Source organism: Xyrauchen texanus, chromosome 11 (assembly GCF_025860055.1).
Source record: "Xyrauchen texanus isolate HMW12.3.18 chromosome 11, RBS_HiC_50CHRs, whole genome shotgun sequence".
Lineage (NCBI taxonomy): Eukaryota > Metazoa > Chordata > Actinopteri > Cypriniformes > Catostomidae > Xyrauchen > Xyrauchen texanus.
This window is the reverse complement of record NC_068286.1, coordinates 34,209,794-34,228,220: the sequence shown is the minus strand read 5'-3', so window position 1 is coordinate 34,228,220 and position 18,427 is coordinate 34,209,794. Positions and strand designations below refer to the sequence as shown.

General features: G+C 39.8%; 1 protein-coding gene across 3 annotated transcripts in view; it reads left to right on the top strand.

The window, feature by feature from the left end:
- Window positions 1-18,427, top strand: part of LOC127652199 (caskin-1-like) — an 88,284-nt gene that overhangs the window by 45,813 nt on the left and 24,044 nt on the right. For 2 of the 3 annotated variants that reach the window (XM_052138275.1, XM_052138273.1), the window contains exons 6-11: window positions 1,763-1,884; window positions 12,048-12,156; window positions 13,124-13,232; window positions 13,355-13,449; window positions 13,974-14,088; window positions 17,933-18,172. In XM_052138275.1, coding sequence (XP_051994235.1) covers window positions 1,763-1,884; window positions 12,048-12,156; window positions 13,124-13,232; window positions 13,355-13,449; window positions 13,974-14,088; window positions 17,933-18,172 — 790 coding nt within the window. The remainder of the gene's footprint in view (window positions 1-1,762; window positions 1,885-12,047; window positions 12,157-13,123; window positions 13,233-13,354; window positions 13,450-13,973; window positions 14,089-17,932; window positions 18,173-18,427) is intronic. The other variant, XM_052138276.1, reaches the window with a different exon arrangement.

The window sequence follows — 18,427 nt, the reverse complement described above, 5'->3', positions numbered from 1 at the left end:
AGCTCCGCCTCCTGGACCTATCCCTGTCCGGTGGCCGCCTCCCAGACCTCCTAGACCCGTCCCTGTCCGGTGGCCGCCTCCCAGACCTCCTAGACCCGTCCCTGTCTTGTGGCCGCCTCCCAGGCCTCCTAGACCTGTCCCTGTCTTGTGGCCGCCTCCCAGGCCTCCTGAACCTGTCCCTACCCCTTGGACTACCCTCTTGCCCTCTGTGCCCCCCAGACTTCCTGTCTGCCCTGTATGCCCCCGTGGACTGCCTAACTGCCCCTTGTGCCCCCGTGGACTGCCTAATTGCCCCCATGGATTGCCTAATTGTCCCTTGTGCCTCCTTGGTCTGTCTCTGTGTCCCTTGTGCCTCCTTAGTCTGTCTTTGTGTCCCTTGTGCCTCCTTAGTCTGTCTTTGTGTCCCTTGTGGCCCCTTTGGTCTGTCTGTTTTCCCCCTTTTCTAGCCCCTCTCTCCTTGAACATTTGCTTATTTTTTCTATTCTTTTTAGGACCGTCTGGAATCCGGTCCTTTTGAGGGGGACTATGTCACATTCCTGTGTTGTCTGCCCTATGTTCTCTGTTTCACTAATCACGTTTATGTCACGTTTCCTTGTTGTCCGCTCCGTGTTTTCCTTTTCACCCGTCACCGATCCCGTTCCATGTCACGTTTTCCCTGTTGTCCGCCCTGAGTCTAATTGTCCGTGTGTGAAACTGCACTTCCCACAATTCCCGGATCACGCTCCCAGCTCTGATCTCTGTGTTATTGTCTGCACCTGTCTGTTATTTTGTCATTACCTTGTCTGTTTATTTAAACCCTGCTTTCTCCCCTTCCCGTTGTCGTTCGGTGATGTTCCATGTCTCCGCTTATGTATTGTTTGACTCTCTCTTCGTGTTCCCTGCCTGTCTGTCAGCCCGTTCATGGTTAACCCCTATATCTGTCCGTCCAAGGTTACCCTGTCGTTCTCCGCCCTCCGTTTCCTCTTGTATTTAGTTTGCCTTTTTCCCATCGAGGACTTTCTTTTGTTCCTGTGTTTTGTTTATTCTGTTCTTTTGTTTCAATAAAGCCTGCATTTGGATCCACACTCCCGTCTGCCTTCTCCTACTTCCACAATTCATAACATATATATATATATGTGTGTGTGTGTAGGCTTAAAATTAATTGATTACTTTTGTGTGTTAATTTTAGGATATTACATATGTTTAGAATCTTAATCTATACCATTTTTTATATTTAAGGTAACTCTAAACCTATGGTTCTGCAGAAATTTATAGTTGCATTCTGAGTGATTTACAGGTTTGGTTTTGTGGCCAGAGCTGCAGTGCCTACATTTAATCAAATCCTACCTTTTCCTGCACAGTAGTTTAGGTCAAAACCTTTATAATTTCCTTCAATTTGACACAATCTTGGACATGGTATTGTGGTAATACCATGTTCTTTTTCTTCTAACATATACCATATACCATAATATTCTTTGAAGTACCTCAGAGTACCATGTAAATACCATGATATGTGAATGTGGGTATCATTCATACAAAAATATAATAAAAATGCATATACAGTATAAAGATATCAATCTAACACCATAAATGTACCAAAGTTACATTACACACAGCCAAAGTTACTTTGTTAGGAAGACTAATGGTTAAAACTACTACATTCCTTCTTTTTCATTAATTTGCCTTTTGTTCTCGGACATTAATTTAAAACAGCTGAAATTACGAACCTACTCACATATGTAAGTGTGTATGAATGACTATTTTATGTGTGTGTGTTCCACAGGTGGTGCAGTTGCTCCTCAGCAGTAACATGTGTTCTGCTATGTTAGAACCAAAACCCTCTGATCCTAATGGCATCAGCCCACTCCACTTAGCTGCCAAAAATGGACATATCGAGATCATTAAGTAAGTGCTCACATGCTTTCTTGGCAATGCAACCATGATAACTTGTATCTTGTGACTTTATTTCAAAATATAACAAAAAAGCTCAATACTTCTCAGTAGATCAAGTAAAACTGTACTCAAGTAAAAGTACAATTATTTAAAAAAGTAATTACTCAAGTAGAAGTAAAAGTAATAACATGAATAATTACTTGAGTAAGAAAGTATCCAAATAATATAGTACTCAAGTAGTGAGTAAGTCATTACTTTCACAAATGACATAATGGACGTTAACACCCCTTTATTCCATTGCATAATACACATTTAACATGTATTACAAAATAATAATTATTAATGGAAATTATGTCATCATTCACCATCATGTTGTTCTAAACCCGTATGACTTTCTTCCATGCAACACAATAAGGATATTTTAGACAGAATGTTAGCCTGAGTCACCATTTACTTTCAGTAAATGTTTTTTTTTCAAATTTTCAAATTTTTTAAGTGAATGGTGGCCGAGAATGTCAGTCCCTAACATTCTGTCTAACACCTTTTGTGTTCCACAGAATATTGAAGGTCACACAGGTTTGGAGCAAGGGGGGAATGAGGGTTGGGAAATGACAGAATATTAAATTGTGGCTGAGCTATCACTTTAATGGAATAGTTCACCCAAAAGTGAAAATTCTCTCACCCTCACGCCATTCCATATGTGTATGACTTCTTTTCTTCTGCAGAATGCAAACTATGATATTTAGAGGAATATTTCAACTCTGTAGGTCAGTACAATGCAAGTGAATGGGTGCCAACATTTTGATGCCCCAAAAAGCAAATAATGGAATCATAAAAGTAATCTATATGACTCCAGTAGTTAAATCCATATCTTCAGAAGTGATATGATAGGTGTGGGTGAGAAACAGATCAATATTTAAGTAATTTCTTGCTAAAAATTCTCCTCCTTACCCAGCAGGGGGCAATATGCAGAGAAGAATGTGAATCACTAAAAACATTAGAAGAAGAATGTGAAAATGATCTGTTCTCATCCACACCTATCACATTGCTTCTGAAGATATTGATCTTATGGTCTTATGGATTACTTTTATGGTGTCTTACTCCCTTTTTTTTTTACCTTTAAAATGTTGGCACCCATTTACTTACATTGTATTGACCAAAAGAGCTGAGAAAGTCTTCTAAAAATCTTAATTTGTGTCCAACAGATGAAAGTCATCTGGCATGAGGGTGAGTAAATAATGAGAGAATTAAAATTTGGCTTTAAAAATGGTTTGTGTCCCCCATCTTCTGATTGTAATCGCCAGCAGTGTGTCTTTAAGTCCAAGCCTATACAATCTAGAGGGGGTCCAACAGAATCGATGTAAAATTTTAAATTGCATAAGGCGCACACTTGCATCTCTAGATGTAGACTTAATGTTTTTTAGAATCCTAGCCCACACTCCCTCCTCCAATACCAAGTTTGAATCTTTCTCCCTTAATTTCTTGAGAGAAGTTGAAGCTCCATCCCCCACACTCCGAATTAGCAGGGAGTAATACACTGATGCATCATGTCCTTTTCCAAAAGCAGGAATCACCACTTTAAGAGGATCTGCCGCTTTAGTGGGGTGTACGCTACAAAAATAGTACAAAGCAGGTGGCACAGTTGTAAATACCAAAATAATTGAGATGTGGGAATCCCAAAATTTTGAACCATATTTTCAAAGGATCTCAACATTCCGCTCTCATATAGGTCACCGAGTGTATTAACCCCCCTCACAATCCACTCTGTCCAGCAGAAAGGGGACTTATTAATACATACAATTGGGTTCAGCCATATGGAAGGGGCTCTCTCAGGTGGAAGTGACCAATGAGCCAAATGTCTGAGACAGAATGCATAATAATAAAACAAATTCTTGGGTAGGCCTAGCCCAACTTTGTCAATCGGCCTATGCAACTTACTAAAATGTAATATGGGACATTTACCATTCCAAATTAAGGACTTCGCTATGCTATCAAATTGCTTGAAATAAGAGTGGGGGACATCTATAGGGAGAGATTGTAGCAGGTAGATTAATTTTGGAATACAATTCATTTTAATAACATGAACTTTCCCAATCATAGATACATTTAATGTAGCCCACTTGCCCACATCGCTTGAAAACCTTTTTATTAAAAATTTCAAAATTAACCAAAAATTTGCTGGGAATAAAATACCCAAATACTTAATGCCCTGTTTGGGCCACAGGAAGGCACCCAGCTGAAAAGCTGTTACTGGGCAGTATGCTGTCAGAGCCAAAGCTTCGGATTTAGACCAGTTAACTCTGTATCCTGAGAACTTATAAAAGGAGTTCATAATTCTGTGGAGGCAAGGAATAGATCTAGTTGGGTCGGAGACAAATAATATAATATAAACTGCGTAAAGAAAAAGCTTATGCACCACACCTCGCGCCATCACCCCTGGAAAATCATCCTCCTTTCTTATCGTGGCTGCTAATGGTTCCAGGGCAAGACAGACCAATAATGGGGAAACCCTGCCGGGTGCCCCTATCCAGAGTAATATAATAAAAAATTAATCAATTTGTTTGTACCACTGCTACCGGGTGTCTATAAAGTAAAATAATCTACACAATAAAAGTATTCCTAATTCTGTATTTTTCCAAAAGTTTAAAAAGTTAATCCCATTCTATGTGTTTCAAATGTGTTTTCGGCAACAAGCGAGATGGCAACGACCGAAGCCTGATTGTTCGCCACTGTCCACATGACATTAATGAAAAGCCTAATGTTATCAGAAGAATTACGGCCCCGAATAAACCCCACCTGATCTATATGTATAAGAGATGTCATAATTTCAATCAATCAGTTTTTGACAATATATTAACATCTAGCTGGTTCAGGGAAATCGAGCTTACACTCAATTGGATCTTTGTCAGTTTTAAGTATCAGACTCATCCGGGCTTGTGTCATGGTTGGTGGAAGCTTTCCATTCTTTAATGATTCTGTATAAACTTCTAGCAAAAGTGGAGCCAGATCTGTAGCATAAGATCTAAAAAATTCAGCAGCACAGCTGTCTGGCCCCGGAACCTTGCCTGTAATTCACTTAATTACCTCGCCAAGCACCTCCAAGGTTATCTCAGAATCAAGAGAATTCTTTTGCTCAGCTGACAGTTTAGGAAGTTCTGATGGTTCCTCAAATTTTCTAATATCCTCTTCAGTAGACGAAGTGCCTCCCAAGCCACACTCACAGAGTATAATGAGGACCAGTTGGTCTCCATTCAGACATTGATTTCAGCCTTTAGTATTTGTTGGAATTCTGGATTTTGCAAAAGGGATACATTAAAGTGCCATCTAAATGATTTCCAATTGAGCAATCAACAACAGATGGAATGAGGGATATATATTTCAAAAAATCTATTCTGGACTGATGAAAAAAATGTATAGTCCCTCCCAGATGGGGTCAAAAGTCTCCAAATATTGTAAGACCAAGATTTTTACACATCCTGTGAAGCGTCAAAGTTGCTCTAGGGGGTATGCACACATTTGCTTCACTATGATCCAGGACTGAATCCATCAAAAGAGAAAAGTCTCATCCCACGGGCCTGGGTAGCTCACAGAGTATTGACGCTGACTACCACCCCTGGAGTCACGAGTTCGAATCCAGGGCGTGTTGAGTGATTCCAGCCAGGTCTCCTTAGCAACCAAATTGGCCCGGTTGCTAAGGAGGGTTGAGTTGCATGGGGTGACCTCCTCGTAGTCTCTATAATGTGTGGTTCTCGCTCTTGGTGCAGCATCCCTTCAAGATCTCTAAAAAAGCTCTGATCATCAACATTAGGTGCATAAATATTAGCCAAAATAAGACTTTGCCCCTGAATTTCAGCTAAAAAATAATGGCTCTTCCTAAACCCAGAAATGAAAAGAAAATGAAGCCTATTTTTGTTCCATTAAGTTTTTGTTGCATTGTGTTTTTGCATTACTAGCAAACAGTTCAAAGTTCCCATTACCAACATACGTACAGATGGTTTACTTTTTTTATCCCCTTTTTTCTTCCAATTTGGAATGCCCAGTTCCTACTACTTAGTAGGTCCTTGTGGTGGTGCAGTTACTCACATCAATCTGGGTGGCAGAGGACAAGTCTCAGTTGCCTCCGCTTCTGAGACTGTCAGTCCGTGCATCTTATCACGTGGCTCATTGTGCATGACACCACAGAGACTCCCAGCATGTGAAGGCTCATGCTACTCTCCACGATCCACGCACAACTTACCACGTGCCCCATTGAGAGCAAGAACCCTTAATCGCGACTACAAGGAGGTTACCCCACGTGACTCTACCCTCCCTAGTAACCGGGCCAATTTGGTTGCTTAGGAGTCGAGTCAATCAGCATGCCCTGGATTTGAACTCACGACTCCAGGGGTGTTAGTCAGTGTCGATACTCACTGAGCTACCCAGGCCCTACTTTAATAATAAATAATGTCACAATGTATGAAAATTCTTCATTTACCCTGTTTTAAGAGCACCAGCGCTAAGCGCAGCACTTTGCCATAAGTCATAAGCATATAGTCAATGAGCATGGCCATAAAGTTTTGGTATTTTCATGCAAACGTGCTAATTCTAGTCAAAAGTGGGTATGGCGAACTTGCCAGTGCAACGCTCTGATGGGCTGGGTCTAGTGCAATTTAATTCAGAGGTCTTTCTCTGGTTATTGCAGCATCTGCGTCCTATTGGAGTCCATTTCCTGTCAAGCACCAGCAATATAAACAAAGACTGCACATTTATAAGAAGTTGGTAGTGTAAATGGACTCTATACAATAAATTAGAAGAATAAAAACATGGACTCTTTTTGAGATATTGGAGCGCAAGGAGAAGAGGAATAAATTTTTTTTTTATAATAATAATAATAAAACCGTCAATAACAGTAGATTTCCTCCTACTATAGGAATCTAATAATAACAAAATATTTCCTCCTACCGGAGGAATCTAATAATAATAATTGAAAATAAACCATGACCTATAGATAGTTTAACTTTAATCTAACACATTTTCTTTTCATAAGACGGCTATACAACGCTGATCGTCAGGGACATCATTTGATGTTCCACTATATTTTCAAAGTTTGGATATAAACTTTATTTCCACCTACTGGTGGAATCTCCGAACTGCAAATTTAGGAACTGGTGGTTTTCAAACGTCTTAGTACTGCGACCTATTTCTCAGGAAAATATTAAATTGCATTTTACGGCACTTCTTTAGCATACAATACACAGTTTGCCTGTATACACACACAATAGCACAAACACTCCCACCCATGCCTTCTTGCATTTTGTGCTGGCATGAAAATTGCACTTAGAATTATCGCACTCATGAAAATTGGATAAGACGTTGCACGTAGCGCTGCACCATGCTCACTCACAAAAACAGAGCCCAGTTTCTCTTTTTCCCCTTTCTTTTTATTTTGGGGTGATATACTGACAGGTTTAGTGAGATTCATCTATTTAAATTTTAAATCACATAACTTGCTAAATAAAATATCTTTGAGGAAATATCTGCTCTAGCAGAGGTTATGTTAGAATGTTATAAAATTGTTTACAAGGCATTTTACTTGTTTTATTATTGCTTTCATTTAGCTGTGATAAATTCTTTACAAGTAGGCAGACACTGACAGCACAAAATCCTGATACAGCATTTAGCTCACTGACATAAAACTGTCTCCCTTGCATGACTGATGTAATGAGACAGGTCTGGAGCACAGGGATCAGGCATGATGGGAGAAATTGTCCCATGGAAAACGAAAGGCACTATGTGGGCAGTCTGATCAGTCCCTGGAGGCTCCTTTCATTAGATTCACATGCACATATTCAAATTGCTCTCATTTCTACCCTTTGATGGATGGTGCTGTCACTGCCGTGCCCACTGATGCAAATCGTTAATTCAGTGGTTCTCAATTTTTGGGGACACGCCCCCCTAAAATCTAATCAGAAATATTTGTGTTTTTACTGAAGAAAAAAAAAATGCTTTTAAATGATTAAACTACATTTTATTTCATCTTAATTTGACAAAAAAGGTTTTATTTGAAATGCAATGTAAACTAACGAAAAGTTACACTTCACTCCAGGGGGGCGCTTGGCTCAGAAAACCGAATCCTCCATTCATTTAACTATCAGAAAGTACTTGGAGAACAGTTTTTTAATAATAAAAAAACTGATAATTGCAAGGATTCATATCTATGAATGGAAATAAGCTTAAAATCCTGATCAAGTAATAATAACTGTGATTGTCGCATCCTTGCCAGCGCTGAAAATAGTAATAAGTATCACGTGACAGCACCGTCTACGCGCTGATTCGGATAGCGGCCAGGACCTCTGGACAATCAATTGCACCTGATTAATGATACTGATCAACTTTAATAAAAACGGACCTTTCCGCCATCATTTACTCACCCTCATCGTTCAAAATCAGTATTCATCCGTGAAACACAAGAATGACTAGAGGATCGTGTTTGTAGCTGTCCAAACTCCGAAAACACACATAAAAGCACCATTAAAGTAATCCATAACACTGCCTTAGATTTCAATTCTTCTGAAGCCATATGATAGTGTAGTGTGAGGAACAGACCGAAATGTAAGTGTTAATTCACCTCATCACTCATTTGAAACTGGCGTGCATACAAGAATGACCTTGTTTACATGAGCGCACCTGACATCAACGCTGTGGGCTGTCAAGAGCTGCGCAAGCAGGACGCACTGCGGTGCCAGGCGAACGTTTAAACAAGTCAGGAGAAAAGGCAGAGGAAAATAAATTGCGCTTAATGGTTCTTATGTGTATTTTTTACAATTTTTTGGTTGAATGTGTAACGTGAAGTCTTCCGCGGGCCCCTCACTTTGAGAACCACTAAGTTAATTAGTGGTGTCATCACTCATAGCACATTTTTAGGTTGTTAATGAGTATGAATGTGTGTTTTTGGGTGGACAGTTGTGAAAGACACCTTCTCAAATGCCCCACAGTAATATCAACCCACCTGGACTTAAAGCTAAAGCTTTGAGCTGGTAACCAAAAGGTTTTAGGTTCAAATCCAACATGGATCGATCCTGGAACTATCAACCATTGTACTCTTGAGCTAGACATTTAACCACGGGGTGCAATGATGCAAACAAATTATATTAATTAGATTTATTAAAATTTTCTTAAGTGAATAGTTCACCCAAAAATTATAATTGTTTTATCATTTACTCACTCTTATGCCATCTCAAGTATATTCTTTCTTCTGCAGAATACAAATTTGTATATTTTTTTTTTTTGGAAGAAGATATGACGTGTTTATATTCATACAAATGTAGTTTTATAAACTAGGTTTGAGAGGAGCAAGGTCATTTAATCTGACCAATCACATCACAATCAATCACTCTGACATTCCACAGCACACTGCAGTTATACACAGTCTCTGTCCAAGCAGATACGAGCCGAATTTGGCTCTGCAAGAGGTGGATCACTTGCTGCATCCCGACTCATTCATCATCATTCTGCAAACTCGCCTCCTCTCAACATTCGAGCTTGCTTCGGCGTGCAGCCCTGATAACGTGAAGCAAGCGCTGCTACAAACTTACCCTCATCTCTACACTATAACATAATTTTCCCTCCTCCCGTCAGGACAAACACTTCACGCAGCTCAAATCAATCTATTATATTATTTTACAAACAGTCTTCTCTACTTTTGCCTAAATCATGGGATTACAAGCTTTACCATACAACTTTAATGGCTGCATGATTGAAAAAAGCATTCAACTATCTGTCATAATTTTACGCTCCACCCAAGTATAAAGTAAGGTTTAAATCGTCGCCAAAAGATTCAGCTTGATAGCTTGCTTGATACTCCAATATTTCAGTTTTTCTGTAGAAGTCATCAATGCAAACAATTCGTTGTATTCACCATAATACTGCAAACGATACTCTTATAGTATCTATTAAATCCAACTCCCAAGCACATTCCTACGATTTCATACGTCCTCATCAACACAAGACGAGTCACCCTGTGCCAATAATATAGTCTTATGAAATGACTTGCATTACGTTGGAAAAAAAATCTACAAAGCTCTAATCCATATGCTTAAGTTAATAAACATCAATCTGAGGTATTCACCTGGGCACTCAGTTTCAGGTGCCTTCTAATTTGAAGACAAACCAACTTTATATGACGTCGTCCGTATACACATGAAAGCATGTTTCCTGACATCGTTTCACATATGTTCCCGACATTTAACCTAGTAAACTATTATGTCCGCAGACACTACGTTTACCATGTTACCATGTTTCTTATTAGCTCAACACATCCCTAAGTAGCACAAACGTGCTGTCCAGGTGCTGCAACTGCGGTTATTTTCCAGCTGTTCAACCAATCCTCCTACTGTACTGCAAACATTGCAAATACGCTGTTCAAATGCCTCAACCACAGCGTATTCAGGGCCATACAACAAGCTCCCACTACATGGCAAATAGCGCAAACGTGCCGTCCATGCGCCGTTAACATTCACATGCCACAACCGCGTCACGTCATTCAGACCATTCGTCTCAGCCTCTATGGCTCTGTATCCCATATTATCCCACCCTTACGAAATGAACCATCACCCACCTAGCAACTGACAACATTCAGGCTGTTTCAGGTCTTCCCTAAACAGTTCACCATAAGCCTGCGTCTCCGCATCAATCAAATCCATTCGAACATGCTCAAAAAGTCCTCATTAGCTAACCACAAATAATTCATGATCAGGGTCAGGGTGACACATGCCTTATCCTTGTCAGACCCCCCAGGCTGGCTCCACTGTTCGGATGCAGCAGGGGTCTACCCCGGCCAGTTCGGAAGCCCCCTGCCCCACCTAAAGCACTCAGGGGCTCTCCCATTTGAATGGCTGTGGGGGTTCTCCTGCTCGAATACCGTGCAAGCTAATTTTATTTTATATAAACAAAGTTTATTTGTTTCATGGGTTCCCCCATTCATAGCGCAGCAATTACTTCCCCGTTAGAATGCCGTGAGGGCCCCCCATTGCCAGGAGGAGAGGCTTAGGTTGTCCTGAGCACCTTCCCTAGTGGCAAGGATTCACGCCTCCGCTTGGGCGGGCCTGACTCCACCAGTGCTTCTCCTAAGGGGCTTGCACCGTTCGCTGCATGAGCCCACCCATCAAACAACCTTTCTGGGAGACTTAAGGTCAATCTGGGTGTTTTTTTACATTCATTTGGGGGGGCACAAGAGACTTTGCATATTTAATTTAATCTCAAACACAAGGATGCGTAGACAACAGCTTGCTGTCCCGTTTCGCTGATATCTTTTGGGGGGTATTCGAGCTCAGGTCAAGCCTCGAGCCCTTTGCCCAGGACAGCAAGCTGCACACATTTACACTATCCTCTAAGCAGGATTACATTAACTTGCAAACTACTGAAATGGAGTTTTATAAACTAGGTTCGGGAGGAGCAAGGTCATTTATTCGGACCAATCACATCACCAGAGTAACCGTATATAAACAGCCACTTACCTCTACATGCCGTTGAGGCTTCCGGCATCCTTCCACCTCCCCTTTCTATCTATTTTCCTATCTATCCATGTTTAGACTATCCTCCAAGCAGGATTACATTAATTTGCAAACTACTGAATGCAAAATCAATACAAGTCTATAAATGTAAAGCTTGAAAAAGTACATAAACAGTTCAGTTTGGGGTGAACTATTCCTTTAACCTTGCAAACTCTATTGTTAAATTTATACTCCTAAAGAATTTGAATTAAATATTTCCCATTCATTTTGAACTTATATTATGTACACTTTTTAAAGATTACTCAATATATGCCATTGATATCGCTTTTGAGCAGTAACTGTCATGAAAAATATGATTCAGTGTAAAAACACATATGGCATTGAATGCTTACATTTCCTGTAGCTAACATGTCATTTCTTTTCATTTTGGGGTTAAAAATTGCAATTCTTGACAGTTTTTGTGAATAGAAAAATAAATAAATATCCATTTACATTCCAACTAGTATACCTTTTGTGATATGAACCTTGCTTGTTTACTGTATGTTTTCAGACTGACACTTCAGACTTTGTTCTGTTCCATATAGGATTGTGAAATATAGTGTTTTACCATGTTTAGATATATAGATATGTTTATAAAGTTTTCTTTGAATTTGTTAAAAAAGTGTTTGATGTGTGTGTATTCAGGTTTCTGATCCAGGCTGGTATAGATATAAACAGACAGACTAAATCGGGCACAGCGCTGCATGAAGCTGCTCTCTGTGGGAAAACAGAGGCAGTGCGACTGCTGCTGGATGTGAGTATTCTGTTTTACCATCTACTGAACTTGTGTGTATGAAGCTGCATTATGTTGACAGGTATACAGTGTAATACACACTGTAAATCTCACAAAACTTGTCAAAACATGTCCGGGACATATTTCACAGAAAGATTAAAATAAAATACAAATTTTCTTAAGATTATTTTGATTGTTTCGCATTGTGACATTATTTTAATGACAATCAAGGACATTTTCTCCCAAAATCCTCAGGACTGTAATGCAAGAAGATCATTTAACTTTTAAATACAATTAATTACTGTGTTGCAAAAAAAGATAATTTAAATAATAATGTAAACGGATATAAACGGGCAAGGAGGAGGCGAGGACCGACTTGGCAATATAAATAATACTTTAATGTGAAACTTAAACAAAAGACAGAAACACACACATGATGGTCAGCTGACTGTAAACAATCTCTCTTTCATCGCACCACCTTCCGCAGTCAGCCTTTATCCCTCTTGGATGCTTAATTAGCCTGACAAGGGGTCGGGTGTGAATAATCACAACCCGGCCTCGCCCTCCACCCTGTCACAAATAATAATACATTTTACAATAATTATGTTATTTTTACTGCTTAATTGTCATGAGAATAATGTCACAATGGAAAGAAAAATCCTAGTGATTTTAAAATAAGCTTTGATTTCTTTATGTATTTAATTTGTGGTATTTTCTGTTGATTTTGGGGTTAAATGTGACCCAAACATTGTTTAATCTGTGTACCAGTCAAGAGTAAAAAAAAACCCCATTGCACTCTAATTTCTGTCAACTCTAGTACTTTCCAATGCAATTGAAACTTTATAATGCAGCACATTTCATGTTACTGTCTCTTTAAGATGAATTGCTTATGTTCTATCCTTCCTCATTTTGTAAGTCGCTTTGGATAAAAGCATCTGCTAAATTAATAAATATTAATATACAGTACATTTTTGGTTTCTCTCTTCAGAGTGGTATCAGTGCAGGGGTGAGGAACACATTCTGTCAGACAGCACTGGACATTGTGAATCAGTTCACCACGACCCAAGCAAGCAAAGAAATAAAACAGATGCTGAGAGGTACAATGGGAGAGAAAGTATTTGAAAACACAAAACTTTTAACTCAAACTCACATAGAAATGTGGTCAAAGGCTTCTTGAACTCTTTTTTTTTGGTTTCTCTGTGTGTTGGTCTGCATACAGATGCATCGGCTGCCATGCAAGTGAGGGCTCTTAAGGATTATTGCAACAATTATGACCTTACAAGCCTCAACATTAAAGCAGGTGATATCATCACGGTAAATAAAAAATTATTTCCGTTACAATATTTCTGACAACATAGCAATGTGTAGAAAGAAGAAGATCAATTTAATTCTGAAGCTCAATTGGATTTATAATGTGCATGGCAGTGACCTCCTCATTGGTGCACCACCACCCCTCCATCTTTGGTGAGTTGCCGATTTGCGCCGCTATCAAGGTGGGGTGGGGTGTGGGTCATCCTAGCTGGTTGCACCCTATGTGACCACCTAGTGCGTCTATGCCTAGAAATGGCCCTGAACACAACTTTGTTTCCCAGAGAACTGATAGAAACTTGCAAACCCTGTCTTGCAATATCTAAGGAAATCCAGCCAATCAGATGGAACTTTCCATTTAAAAAAAAAAAAAGAGCTTGTTATTATTGCACAGCATTTCCCAGGGTACAAAATTACTTGATGCTGGAGACCTGTCAGGTTGTGCCTAGTTAGGACACGTTACATTACAGACTTCATAACTTAAAAAAAAACTACACAAAACAATTACAAAATGTATTTTTGGTCCTCAGGTCTTGGAGCAGCATTCTGATGGCCGATGGAAGGGCTGTATCCATGAAAACCATACAGGAAATGACCGTGTTGGGTATTTTCCGTCCAACATGGTAGAAGTCATTAAAAGGGCAGGTGTGCCATTGCATCAACACAAGAGCCATCTATGGTGTCATGTGACCCATTTTCAGTATATTTTAACACAATGTATTTCAAGGTCAATCTTAAAGTCATCTAGAGTAATGCATTTTGTGTGTGTGTGTGTGTGTGTGTGTGTGTGTGTGTGCGCGCGCGCGTGTGTGCGTGCGGAATAGTAATTTTGTGTGCTCTTGTACAGATACAAATAAGCCAAATACTCAGAAGGATATACATATGCACTATTGTAAATTGTTGGTCTATCTACCTGTGTATCAGATGGACTTGTTTGGCCACTGATTTTCGTCTAGCTGTTTTTCAGTGTCTCACGTTATGAGTGTCACCTTTTAAGATTACTTTATGTGTCAAGTTAAATATAATTTTACTTTTACTAACCCATTTCAAAACCCCTGTTTTCTGAGTTCTGACTTATGAACCATCCAAAACGATTCACTAAAATGAATCGGATGCCTTAAATGCTTCACATAAGAGAGAGAAAGTGTTTCTGGAAAAGATACTCTGTTTTGCCAGTAGCTGAACTGTAACTAGCACACTTCTTAAACAATGAGTTTAGGAGCATCACTTCTTTTAGTTAGTTACTCCACAACATTATCAATCACAAAATAAAAAATAAGGGCACTTTATGGTTGTTTGTTGTTGCTGGAATTCTAATGGAATTCGATTGGTTGTGAAGTTGACAGCCTGATCTCATAAACATTTTGATGACAGTTTTGCAAAATTATATTAGGTGGTTCTTTACATGAATCACTTCAGTTCCAGTGTGTGTGTGTGGAAGCATGGGTGGTTGTTCATTCGCTCTACATCCAACTGTCCTGCCCTTTATCACCAGTCAAGTGATTTTAATTAGAGCCGTCAGCTTGAAGGGAAGAAAGTGAGGGAGTGAAAGATGAATAGAGCAAAAAATAGGACAGATGAGAGTGGTGCATCTATCTGTCACTGTTCAGTCATCTCTCCTTCGACCTGTGCATTTGTTTCCATGCACTTTTTATTTTCACATCAGTGAATTCTCACTTCTAGTGAGAAATGCTTACACACATCTTCAGTACATGCAAATCAGTGGCGACTGGTGCTTCTCTAGAATGTTGAAGCACAGATGTCACTTTTTAATTGCAAAATAATGATAATATATATAGATTATTTATCGACATACAGCCGTGGCCAAAAGTATTGGCAGTGACATAATATTTTTAGTGACTTAAGTGTTGTGCTTCAGTTGTTGTGGTGTTGATTCACATTGTTTCTAGATTATTGTCCGGAGTGATCAGATGTATTTTAAATAATTGCAAAAAGCTTCATTGGCCAAATAAATTAACTTGATCACAAAAACCAAATTTCACTGTTTTTTTGGCCATGGCACAAAATTACCAGCTAACATAATTTCACTAATCATATCAGCAGCACCTGGGAAAGTGTGAATGAGTACTAGTCAGGTGAAATCACTCTATCATTCTGATTGGATTATAAGAGCAGACTGATTGCTATAAAATGAGTGCTTCCAATCAATGGTTACCTCTATAGAAAGACGTGCAGCCATCATCAATTTGCATCAAAATGGCCTCACATGCAAGGAAAATGCTGCAAAGAATATTGCACCTGAAAAAAACATTTACCGGATTATCAAGAACTTCAAGGAGAGAGGTTCAACTGCAGTGAAGGAGGATTCAGGACATCCCAGAGTGTCCAGCAAGTGCCAGGACCGTCTCCTCCTGAGGAGTCAATTACAGAATCGTGTCACCACCAGTGCAGAGCTTGCTCAATATTGGCAGCAGGTTGGTGTGAGTGCACATGTATGCACAGTGAGGCAAAGACTTTTGGACAATGGCCTGGTGTCAAGAAGGGCAGCAAAGAAGCCACGTCTCTCCATGAAAAACATTAAGGACAGACTGAAAATCTGTCCTTAATGTTGTCCTTAATGGGTCTCCCACCCCCCATACTCACTACATTCTATAGAGGGACTATTGAGACATCCTGAGCAGCTGCATCACTGCCTGGTTTGGGCCTTGCACCGTTTCAGACCGCAAAGCCCTGCAGAGGATAGTGAGGACAGCTGAGAAGATCATCAGGGTCTCTCTTCCCTCCATCAAAGACATTTACAAAAACACTGTATCCGCAAAGCAACCAGCATTGTGCATGACCCCACACACCCCTCACACAAACTCTTTACCCTCCTGCCGTCTGGCAAGAGGTACCGACGCATTCCGGCCCTCACGGCCAGACTGTGTAACCGCTTCTTCCCCCAAGCCATTAGACTGGTTTGACACACACACACACACTTGTCCTGAGTTGCACTTTAATTACTGTCACTTTATAACTATCTGCTACCTCAATAACTGCTATTTGCATAGAACACTATCTCATAGTATGTTATGTTTACGTTTTTAGAAACTGTCATCTTTTTGCACTACTGTGTACTGGTCGGCGCTGCACTGTCTCTCACTGCGCTTGTCCTGTTCATTGTCAGAAATGTCTTGTACTGTCCCGTACTTTTTGCACATGTTTGCACGTGCACTTTATATAGGTATATATGTATTTTATATAGGTATTTTATTTAGTTGTGTAGTCTCATGTGGTCCTGTGTTTGTCCTATGTTGTTTTTATGTAGCACCATGGTCCTGGAGGAACGTTGTCTCGTTTAGCTGTGTACTGTACTAACTGTATATGGTTAAAACAACAATAAAAACCACTTGACTTGAAAATCTGCAGGAAGTACAAGGATTGGACAGCAGAAGACTGGTGCAAAGTTATTTTCTCTGATGAAGCTCCCTTCCAACTGTTTGGGAAATCTGGAAAATCGATAGTTTGGAGAAGAAAAGGTGAACGCTACCATGAGTCCTGTGTCGTGCCAAGAGTGAAGCATCCAAAGACCAGGAGTGGGGTTTCTTTTCATCCAAGGGACTGGGCTCCCTCACAATTCTGCCATGAATAAAGAATGGTATCAAAACGTCCTGCAAGAGCAATGATCCAGGAACAATTTGGTGATGATCCGTGTATTTTCCAGCATGATGGAGCACCATGTCACAAGGCAAGAGTAATAATGAAGTGGCTTGGAGATCATTACATTTGAAATTTTGGGTCCGTGGCCAGGCAAATCCCTAGATCTTAATCCCATTGGGAACCTGTGGTCAATCCTCAAAAGGCGAGTGGACAAGTAGAAGCCCACAAATTGTGATCAACTCCGAGCACTAATAAGGCAAGAATGGTTCACCATCAGTCAGGATTTGGCCCAGAAGCTGATATCCAGCATGCCAGAGCGAATTGCAGAGGTTATGAAGAACAAGGGTCAACACCGTAAATATTGACACTCTGCATATATTGAATGTTTTTTTGCCAATAAAAGCCGTTCAAACTTATGAAATGTTTATCATTGTTTTCCAGTATACATTAGAAACATTTGAAAAAATAATCTAAAAATACTGAAGCAGCAAACTTTGCAAAACACAAAATTTATGTCACTGCCAATAGCTTTGGCCACGACTGTAAATAACACTCCAACACACTACAAAACCCCTTAATCTCCCTTTTCATAGTCTGCATGCATAGCACATAGATTGTTTATACATTTGGTGTTTTTGGCAATGCTTTGCAAGTATATGTTTGTGGAATAGCATGCATGACGATAACCTTTTAATTTAGTTGTCCTAAATTCAAATATACTTATGTTCATTTTCACCCTGCATGTTAACTTACAGCGTTCTGTAAAGTAAAGCTCTAAGATAGTGTTAGATATTTTTGCTTGAACATGTTTTGTTTTGTGTTTCCTTTCCTGTTTTTTTTTCCGTTGTTGTTGTTTGTGTTTTGGGTGTTGCCGTTCTATTGTGCCCAGGTCCCTCAACCCAACAGTATCTTAAGATACAGATCCGTCAGCCAGCAATTGGTTCAGTTGTCATGGTGAACGGTGACTCCTCCCACATTTTTTCTCTCCCCCTCACCCCCCCTCACCCTCCTACCCAGCCCCTTTCCCATCAGCCCCTCTTCACCTCATTTGGCTATAATATGCCTACCTGCAGCACATTTGGGTATGAACCAGCCTCCTCCCGCATAGAGGAGCCGCAAAACGAGACAGGTATAAACACACACGTACACAGTCAGAATCACACACGTTCACCCATCATAAACGTATCATATCATATCATATGTATAACTGCCTTTTTTAACTTCTTGACCACAGTTAAAGGTATAGCTCACCCAAAAATGTAATTTCTTTCAGGACTTAACCTCATGTTGTTACAATCCTGTTTGACTTTCTTTCTTTTGCAGAACACAGAAAGTGATATTTTAAAGAATGTTGTGAATGTTGCGATTCCCTTATTTCCACTTA